Raw genomic sequence first — 10,708 nt, 5'->3', positions numbered from 1 at the left:
TGCATTCTTGTTTTACGGATCATTGATTTAATTAATGCGACACATATTTAACAGTTATTTATGGAACTATTAAATTTGTGATGTGATTGCAGCAGAGCTTCCCGTTATGCAGGATGGTGAATTTACCGTGGGAATGAAATTCAATTCTAGGGAGGCAGTAATTAAGGCGATGAAAGATTATACTATTCGCAGAGGTGTAGATTATCGGGTGCATGAGTCAGAGCCGACGACATTCTATGCTAAATGCACCTAGTATGGTGCAGGACGTGATTGGCTGATCAGGGCGAGCAAAATGTCCAGAAAGTACTGTTGGGAGATAAGGAGGTACAATGGTAGTCATACCTGTACTAGGGCCACCATTTCTCAAGATCATTCGAAGCTGGATTCCAACACAATTGCAGAAGTAATAAAGCCATTGGTAGAAGTTGACCCGTCTATAAAGGTGAAATCAGTGATTGCGGAAGTACAGTCAAAGTTTAACTACACCATAAGTTATCGGAAAGCATGGTTGGAAAAACAGAAGGCAGTGGAGTCAGTATTCGGAGGTTGGGAAGCTTCGTACGAAGCCTTGCCGATATGGTTTGAGGCCATATGTCACAAAGAGCCATCCGCAGTCGTTCATTTTGAAACAATGCCTGCGTATCAAGGAGATGACTTGGTTCCTAATATTTGTGTACTGCACCGAATCTTCTGGAGTTATTACCCTTGTATTAAAGCATTTAGACATTGCAAGCCAATAGTGCAGGTAGACGAAACTCATTTGTATGGAAAATACAAGGGTTGTTTGCTGGTTGCAGTTTCACAGGATGGCAACAACAACATCGTGCCTATTGCATTTGCGATAGTTGAGGGAGAGACATCTAAGGCTTGGCACTTTTTTCTTAGTAACTTGCGACAGCATGTTGTGACACGTGATGGTGTAGGCCTTATCTCCGATCGGCACGATTCCATTAGGGCAGCTATTGCTCGTAGTAATGGAGCTTGGTCTCCTCCCAGAGCATTCCACATGTTTTGCATCAGACATATAGAGTCCAACTTTTGGAGGAAGTTCAAGGCCCCATATCTGCAGAAGCTTATCGTCAACATCGGTATGATAGTTACGATTAAAGTTACTCTTGAACATAGTTATTATGATGAACGTTACTTATAGTGGGTCTTTGTTTTAATGACAGGATACTCGCGAACAGTTTGCGAGTACAAGACGCGTTATCAGCGTTTACGCGAGCGAGGTGAGGCTTATACCAACTGGTTGGATCGGATTCCATGTGAGCAGTATGCTTTAGCATTTAATGGGGGATATCGATGGGGTCATATGTCCACCAATCTAGTGCAGTGCATCAACTCGGTACTGAAAGGGGCTCGTAATCTTTCAGTCACTGCACTTGTTAAGGCAACGTTTTACAGGCTTAATGAGTTGTTTACTCGAAAAAGAGCTGAGGCTGAGGCTCGAATTAATGCAGGACATATGTTCTCTGAGCTTGTAACCTCCAAATTGCATGCCAATCAGCGAGCAGTGGGTAACATCCAAGTTAGTTACTTTGACCGACAGAATGAGGTATTTGAAGTGCGTGAGTGTCCCAGTGGTCTAGAGTATGTAGTGGACCTCCGTCGACAATGGTGTGACTGTGGTGAATTCCAGGTCGACCGGATTCCGTGTCGACATGTGTTTGCTTGTTGTGCAAACTAATGGCTAGATTAGCAAGTGTATGTACATGATGTCTACAAAATAGAACAACTTCGACGAGTTTACAGGGCGAGGTTTAGGCCACTAGAGAATCCCACAACATGGCCTATTTATCATGGACCTCGATTCGTAGGTAATCCGTTCCTTAGACGGGTATCCAAAAGTCGGCCAAGGATGGACCCGTTTCTTGAATGAGATGGACACTCAAATGTTGCGTCGTCCTAGGCTATGTAAGCATTCGGGGCCGAGGGCCACAGCCATAATAGATGTCGTCAACGCGGTGGTGCAAGTACAGGTGTGAGTAACCAATAGAGCTCCAGTTAAATTTCTCACTCTAGTTATTGTATGACTTTTAATATTTTGTATGTTGTATGACTTTCGTGTGTGATGTTATTGTATTACTTTGGGATTTTCATATACTGAAAATTTAATGAAAGTGCTGATGAAAAGTAAAGTAGCATAGTTGATGATATAAATAAGTCCACTAAATACACAAGTCCAACACATTCTAAATAAATAAGTCCAACACATTCAAGTTAAATAAGTCCACTAAATACATAAGTCCAACACATTCTAAATAAATAAGTCCAACACATTCTACATAAATAAGTCCACTAAATACATAAGTCCAATACACACTCTAAATAGATAAGTTCAATACAGACATCATTTTCTCATCGCCGATTTTACATCCTTATATAATTTCTTGCATTTCTTTGCAACCTGGTTAAAAGCTGACGGGGTATATCGATTAGTACTCTGACGTGGGGGATCAACTCTAAGGTTGTATCCTTTTTCTTTTTCGCTAGTGGTTGTACCTATGAAAACATTCAATAACCAACTAATCAAAACAAACCTATAAGGAAATTATTTTATTAGTTTAACCAATAAATTATTTTACCTGCACTAGGCGTTGGACCATCATCTGGACCATCACCACCCCCATCCTCATCGTCGTCCTCATCCTCATCCTTATCCCCATCCCCATCCGGATGGTCAACCAGAAAGTCATCAGCCTCATGTTCAACTGCTTGGTGGCTCTCCTGAATTAGACCCATTGAAATACGATGTGAATGTCCGCTCTGTATGATCCCCCTCGTGGCATTATCACTCCTACTAGAGTCAACAGAAAGTCTACCTCCGAAATTACCAGAGGAAGTGAGTTGGCTAGGTCTCATATCCAATGATAATCTACCTAGAGCAATCCCACTCGGTTGGGCCCTATGGCCGGTGGAAATGTCTCCGTAACCTGGCACAGGAGCCATGAATCCAAGCAGCTGGCTAAACGAATCATGTTCACCCGTTTCTTGGTGTGGGACACTCCAATAGTGTTGATGTACTGGATATGGTAGTGTGAAATAATCCGCAGACTGCATGTCAGGAATGTATGGTGTGAACTGCTTAGGCTCTTACTGTGCCTGTGCTTGTGGGGGGGGGGGGGGGTTGCGGTTGCGGTGGCGATGGTGGTGGCGGTGGTGGTGGTGGTGGCGGTAGTTGTACTTGTTGATTCTCTTGATTATGCATACGATCACTGTCCTGATTCTCTTGCGGTTTGAGATCTGACAAGCGCAAGTGGTCACCATATGTACCTCGGTACCAATGCAAGTAGATTTTTAACTGATGCTGTGAGAGCACCATGTACTCGACAAGAATATGACTATACCTATTCGTCCAATGCATAACCCAGAATGAGTGAGTTCCAGACCAATCTTGATTCTTGGGCCCTGTCAGAACTTCGCCGTGTGCTTCACCTAGATCCCGCTCTTGATGAGGAACGCCCTAAGTCAAGCCAAATTGTCTCCTCAGTCTATCAGATGCATGCCACTCAATGTATTCAAAAGATATCAGCGGAACCGTGGCACTCCATATGGCCGAATGCTGATGGATATTAGGAGGAATCAAGCTTGCTTCGATCTGCCCCATTACATAAGCCTCCCAAACAAACTGTACAGATTATGCAAGTAAAGGAGGATTACACACGAAATAATAGCATGGCTAAATGAAAACAAATACTTATTTGTTACAACATACCCGTCCTTCTTGCAGATCATCCAATGCTCTCCTAAACTGAGCAAGACTACGATATCTGTAACCCCGATCGGCACGCTCCCAATTATGCCACTTGACATCAGACAATTCATTAAATAACATTTATCAATAAAGTTTAAAATACAGCGTGCACCACTATTTAAAAGAATATAGTATTTAAATTTACCAGTTTGCAATCGAAAAAAGTCGAGGATTGCCAGGAATCGGCGCAAGGAATGGTAGCCGAATCCAAGCCCAAGTAAGAAAAAGTGTCAGTGGACCATCAATCTCCTTACATTCGACTCGAGTTGCCCTACACAGCGCTCTATAAAGGTGTGCCAGGCATGCCGATCCCCAACTAAACTGTATGATCCTAGAAAAGTTGCGGAGTAATGGCAAAAACTTCCAGTGCACCCCTACCCCAGACTTATCTCCAAATATAACCGTACCAAATAATAACATTACGTGGCACTTCACGTACCTCTGAATCTGAATATTGTCAGACAACATTATACGATCCTTCAGTTCTTGAAACTAGGTCAACTTGATAAAACTTCCTCTACACTCTGTCTTTCTAGGTGCAACACCAAACTGATCTAAGCATTCAGCCTCTAATGCGTCATAACTGCTGAGTGTCGGTCCTGTAATTGGCAAACCATTCGTTAGAAGACCAAGAATAATCGCCACGTCCTCCAACGTCACCGCACACTCACCAACCGGTAAATGGAATGTGTGAGTCTTAGGGCGCCATCTTTCGATCAGAACATTAACCAATGCCGACTGACATTGGACAATTCCAATCTGAAAAACGTGATAAAAGTCTGTCTCCCGTAAATGTCCCTCTACAATCTGATTGTACCGGTCTGGCGGTATATAGTGGTCACATTGCAACATTCGTGAACCCTACAAAAAATAGTCACGATTCCACATTATACAAATATAACCTTGTTTAATTAACAACTTAAATTTATCATAGTCACATTTTCATGATCACATAACCAGTAAAACATAATCATGTTAACAACTATATTATTAACTACTCAAAATACACTAACTTTAATTTACAAAAAAATCACATCTATATTTTTTACAATCTAACGATTATCAATAAATCTTATTGGTAAATCTAATTATTTTTAGATGCATTAAAATTATCCATTCAAATGTCTAAAATAATGTTTATATAGCACTAATAATAATAATAATAATAATAATAATTATAATAATAACAGAAATACATCAATTAAGTAAATAAAAATTATTATTACAATAAAATTATTTTTTAAAAACAATTAACACTAATTAATTTATTTATAATCACACGTTTAACCTTAATAAAACTTATTACTTAATATTCTTATAATAATTAATTTACTTCCACACGGGTGAGTCACGGGTATACAGTATTATTCTTTAGCACAGTCTATTAATAACAATAACTAATTAATTTATTATCATACATACAGAATCTTTAAAAAAAATTGTTATTACACTAAATAACTAACAATATCACTACAATTTTATTACTAATCTCTAATCTCATTATTATTTTAATTAAATTAAAATATTTAAAAATTATTACTATGTTAGCTATCAACATTAATAAACAACTAATTTAACATTATTACTATTATTTTAGTTAAATCAAAATCATTAAAAATTATTATTACTACACTAATCTAATCTCTAACATTATCACTATAATAAACTATTAATTTCTAACATTGTAACTATTATTTTATTTAATTAAAATATTTAAAAATAAAAACTTACATAATTAAGATGATCAAGATAATTAACAATGTAAAATTTCGCATGATTAACATCTTTCACTCTCCTTCTTCTTGGCATAATAGGTAGTGGTCCAAAGTTTTTTTCTTTTTTGGAAGGTCTGTATAGTGTTAACAATGGAGGAGAATGTGAAAGTGAAGGTGGTTGGGTTGTAGTGTTGTTGAATGAAAGTGAACTAGGGGAATAAATACATTGTTTCGGATATATCTTTCAACTAGAAAGGGGGCAGCTTGCATGCTCGACGCGTGGCTGGTGGGGCGCAAATCGGACGATCTGATTTTAGGTTGGGTAGGTACACAAATCGGACCGTCCGATTAGTTGATGGAAAACAAACCGTCCAATTTAAAGATCGTAGCCGTCACATTTATTTGGGTGAAGTACCGAACACCCCATAACCATGTTATACACCTTATAACTCCCAATATAAAAAATAAAATTTTGTTATTCTGTTATAATTAGTAATTAATTTTGATAATTAATTTTAATATATATTTATTTAATATGATTGATATATAATTTTTAATTTTAAAAGAATCAAATGTAGCCTGTAATTGATACACCTAAAAAAATATCTTTATTTCTTCATTCATAATATATATAACCTTCTAAAAATTCAAGAATTATGTAAGTTTATACTTTATACATTTTAAATTATATTGAAAAGCAAAGTATAAAAATAATAAAAATTAAATGAGTTTTTATTTTACAAAAAATTAGACATCAACTTTTTTAATATTTTCATTATACATGGTATAAATATAGATAATATAAAATATTACCAACAAAAATATAACTCGTGAAATACTTTTTTTATGGTGTAATTAGATAGCCTTCATTCATAGATAGGACTTAAAATGTTCGATTAGGGGTGCACATGGGCCGGGTCAAGCCGGGTTTGATGTGACCCAAATCCGACCCGAAATATACATCGGGTTTATTTATTAGACCCGAACCCGACCCTAGACCCGATGAAATCAATACACTTTCGGGCCACAATTATACCGGGTAAAAACCGGGTGAAAACCGGGCCGTTAACATTACATTACGTTGATACCTTCTTGTAAACTAGCATGTAAAAATATCCAAATTTCCAAGGCTCCAACCATTAGTTAACATGGTAAAATTCACTTAGAAAAATATAATAAGAACCAACCATTCTTCAAAATTAAAGCATAACCACAATCAATATTAAAGCATAACCACAATCAATACTAATATTGTCTAATAATACCAAATATTTAAATCAATACAAATAACACAATCTTATGTATTAGTCTAAAATCTTATGCATTCTAAACATAAAACATTAACTTATAGTCTTATAATGACTAATAACACAAAATATTAAGGTTTACAATACTTAAATTCCACGTAAAAATAGTCATGATCTATCACTAATAACACAAAATAATAATTGTATATGTTGACCGGGCCACCGGGCCGACTTCGGGTGACCCGAGCTATGGCACGGACCCGACCCGAAATAATGGCCGGGTTTATTTTTGAGACCCGTACCCGACCCTAAACCCGATGAAATCACTCCAAATTAGTTCGTAAAGTGTTCGGGACCGGGCCGGGCCGGGTCTGTGCACCCCTATGTTCGATAGAGCAATGTTACAAATATAGGATAGTGTATCTTCCATCCACACTATATTTAGATAGATAAACGTTATTTTTATCAATTCATGAATTACTCTATTATCACTCCTCTTCAGGGGCGAAGCTACATTGTAGCAAAGGGGGCAATGGCCCCCCTAATTTTAATTTTTTACATGTAAATTATATGTAAATTTCAGTTTAGCCCCTCCTAAAATTTTATTTTAATCTTTTTTTTATTATATAAATATTTTTAGCCCCCTCTCATTTTTAATCTAGCTCCGCCCCTGCTCCTCTTAATATATGAAAATAAAACACATCCAAAGAAAAAAATGAATTGTAAATAGTCAACAATAAAAGAACCAAAGTAGTTACTATGTCTTCTGTCTGCTTTTAGATTTTGGATCACTTTAATATTACCGCTTTCAATGAACACATAAAAAAAGAACAATCGTCCCAAATTTTTTCCAAGACCACCAGACATGCCAGGATTTTGGCCTCATGAGCTTGAATAGAGAGATTCCCCCCTCCCCCTCCCCCAGCAAAACGTTTTTGAAGTAGAAACGCTAAATTGAAAGCTTGTGATGTGAAAGCCTCAAAAAGTCCTGTATAAAGCGCAAACACCTTGTGATCTAAGTTTTTGATGGTTAAGACTTGATCACTTTATATACATGTTATATGAAAAGATTCACACTTCCATCTAATTCTCTTAGCGGCTAACAGATCTATCACGTGCCACTTTTGAGAAGATTAGACATGATGTGTCTTGTCGAATACCAAACCCTCACACAAGTATTATTCTTCAACCATTTGGCTTCATAAATTACAGAAGTGTGTATATAATTATATTTGATATTCTTACTTTTGATATAGGTTCGACAAATTCTAAATGCAGAGAAAAAGAAAAAAAAGAGGGAGAAGAACAGAAGTTGCCGTAAAAAAAACACTGAAAATTTATTCGCAGTTAAAATGATGAAAAGTAATGGAAGTAGCAAGAGAAATGGGTAGAGAAGGAAGAAGTTGCATGATTGTGATAATGAAAATAAAAATAAAATTTTCAAATAAACATCAAAGTTTTTTATCTATTTTTTATCTTTATTTAAAAAAATACTAAATATATGTATTTTATGTCTAATTATGTATTATTATATTCATATAAATTGTGTGTTAATAATTAAATGAATATCACTGTGATTTATTTATTAAATAGACATACTAATCAAATACAAACCTTTAGACAATGAAAAATCACATGGCAAACACAATAGAATAAGGTGATGATTGTAATACTCTACCACACATTACGACCTCTAAAAGTAAAATATATACATAATAATAGTTGAAAAGAATTCTATAACGAGGAGCCTTTAAAGAAAAGTTTAAAACAAAAGTCGTAATGCTCACGTAAAATAAAAATTTTGTGTACGAAGAAACGTAAAATATATGTGTAAATAATAAAAAAAGGGAGTGTCAAAAGATACAAAATATTCAAGCTCCAGGCTCAACCTGTGAAGCCAAGGTTGGCCGGATAATATTTATATAAGTATATACAAGATAAACCCAAAAGGCTCAAAAGACAGCTTAACGAACCTGTTTCTCCAAATCAACCTCTAAGAGGGATATAACATAATATATACAATAGAAATATAACGTATCTACTTATATATAAAAAAAAACAAGATAAAAACCCATAAGGCAAGAGTTCTTCATCTGAAAACCATAAATATTGTATAGGGTGAGAACCAGAGGGTCTCAATATGGTAGAGGTGCCCACATAACTAACATATAATGTCCCGGAAAAACCAGAGGCAATCCTAGAATTCCGATATTCATATTTAAAATCTTAAAGATTATAGTATGTAAACCATAAGTAGGGTAGTTCTCTAAGGTTCGAAGACTTAGTCAGTCTCTAACTAAAACCCTCAATCCCCCGCCTTTATCCAATCCTCCAAACTCCAATGGAACCACACAGACAAACAAGCAAACAAGGACAAACACAAACAGGATACAGTTACAGCAGGTAGCAAATATAACAGGTAAACATATTAATCACATAGGCAAGTCCAATTAAATGCACAATCAAAAACACACATATGCACATGATGTATGCCTGCCCTTAGCGGTGTGCATGGCCCGGTCCCGAACACTTTAGGGGCTAATTTGGTATGATTTCATCGGGTTTAGGGCCGAGTAAGGGTCTCAAAAATAGACCCGGTCATTATTTCGGGTCGGGTCCGAGTCATGGCTCGGGTCACCCGAACTCGGCCCAGTGGCCCAGTAATCATACACAATTAATATTTTGTGTTATTAGTGATGGATGATGGCTATTCTTATGTGGAATTTAAGTATTTTAAACCTTAATATTTTGTGTTATTAGTTGTTATAAGACTATAAGTTAATGTTTTATTTTTAAAATGCATAAGATTTTAGACTAATGCATAATATTGTGTTTTGGTATTGATTTAAATATTTGGTGTTATTAGACAATATTAGTATTGATTATGGATATGCTTTAATTTTAGAGAAGAGTTGGTTCTTGTTATATTTTTCTAAGTGAATTTTACCATGTCAAATAATAGTTGGAGTCTTGAAATTTTAGATATTTTCACATGCTAACTTATAAGAATGTATCAAGGTAATGTAATGTTAACGGCTCGATTATACCGGATGAAAATCGGGCCAGGTCTGGGTCACATCAAACCCGGTTTCACCCGGCCCTTGCACACTCCTACCTGTCCTATGGTTGATGATATCATCCGTCGGTTATATAGCCAATCCGACACGTCCTGGTAGCTAACCATGGACAAAAACACCCATTACGAAGCAAGTGGGTTTGAGCTACAACCCTATTACTACTACCTGCTTAACTTAGAGCCAGTGGAATAACCACTACTATGGCTACTACACAGGCGGGTGTTTAAAAACTCAGCCTGGAGCAAGTGGAATAATCCACTACTGTTGCTACTACTCAAGCGTCATAATCACTGACCTGGATCAAGCGAGACGAACACAATCCTTGCTACTGCCCAGATATCTCAAACATAAATTCATTCAATTAATAATCAATTATCATTATTATCAAATATCAAACATTGACCCGGAGCAAGCGGGACAAACCACAATCCTTATTACTACCAAGATTTCTCATTCAAAAATTCATTATCATATCAATTCTTTCACAATCATTTGAAATTCCATAATTAAACTCAGTTTTCGTAATTCTCCTTCCTCATCTCATACCCGGAGTAAATGAACAACATTACTGCCTACTATTCGGGGGTCACATATCACATTCACTTACAACCTATCATTTCTTCACTTCCTCAATCACAATTCATTATTCTAAACTTTTCTTCTGTGTTAAGTTAACTCCCTCTCAAGGTTTAACACCCTCACTATGTCTAGAACTAAGTTTTAGGGTCTTAGAAAGTTAAAATAAAAGTTTATAGGTTTAAAATCACAAAATACAATGTTGCTGAAAAATAGGGTCCTGCATACGCGAACCATATTCCGCGTACGCGGAAGTGTAAATTTTTCCAACCCGCGTATGCGACATACTCCCACGTATGCAAGCACGTTTGGCCAAACCAAACGGCCGCGTCGCATGTA

At 36.4% G+C, this 10,708-nt stretch overlaps 1 protein-coding gene across 1 annotated transcript; it reads left to right on the top strand.

Annotated features, from left to right (window-relative positions):
- Positions 1-292: 292 nt before the first annotated feature.
- On the top strand, positions 293-1,687 carry LOC130934473 (uncharacterized). Its single transcript, XM_057864039.1, has 2 exons — positions 293-1,088; positions 1,173-1,687. Exons 1-2 carry the CDS (start codon positions 293-295, stop codon positions 1,685-1,687), a joined length of 1,311 nt encoding a protein of 436 aa, XP_057720022.1.
- The last annotated feature ends 9,021 nt before the right edge of the window (positions 1,688-10,708 follow it).

This window comes from Arachis stenosperma, chromosome 6 (assembly GCF_014773155.1).
Source record: "Arachis stenosperma cultivar V10309 chromosome 6, arast.V10309.gnm1.PFL2, whole genome shotgun sequence".
NCBI lineage: Eukaryota > Viridiplantae > Streptophyta > Magnoliopsida > Fabales > Fabaceae > Arachis > Arachis stenosperma.
This window is presented reverse-complemented; position numbering and strand designations above follow the sequence as displayed.

What these genes read in the sequence shown, in the direction of transcription:
- LOC130934473 (XM_057864039.1), top strand. Translation starts at nt 293, where the DNA reads ATGTCCAGAAAGTACTGTTGGGAGATAAGGAGGTACAATGGTAGTCAT. An exon ending in GAAGCTTATCGTCAACATCG is followed by an intron (nt 1,089 to 1,172) that starts GTATGATAGTTA and finishes TTTTAATGACAG; the next exon opens with GATACTCGCGAACAGTTTGC.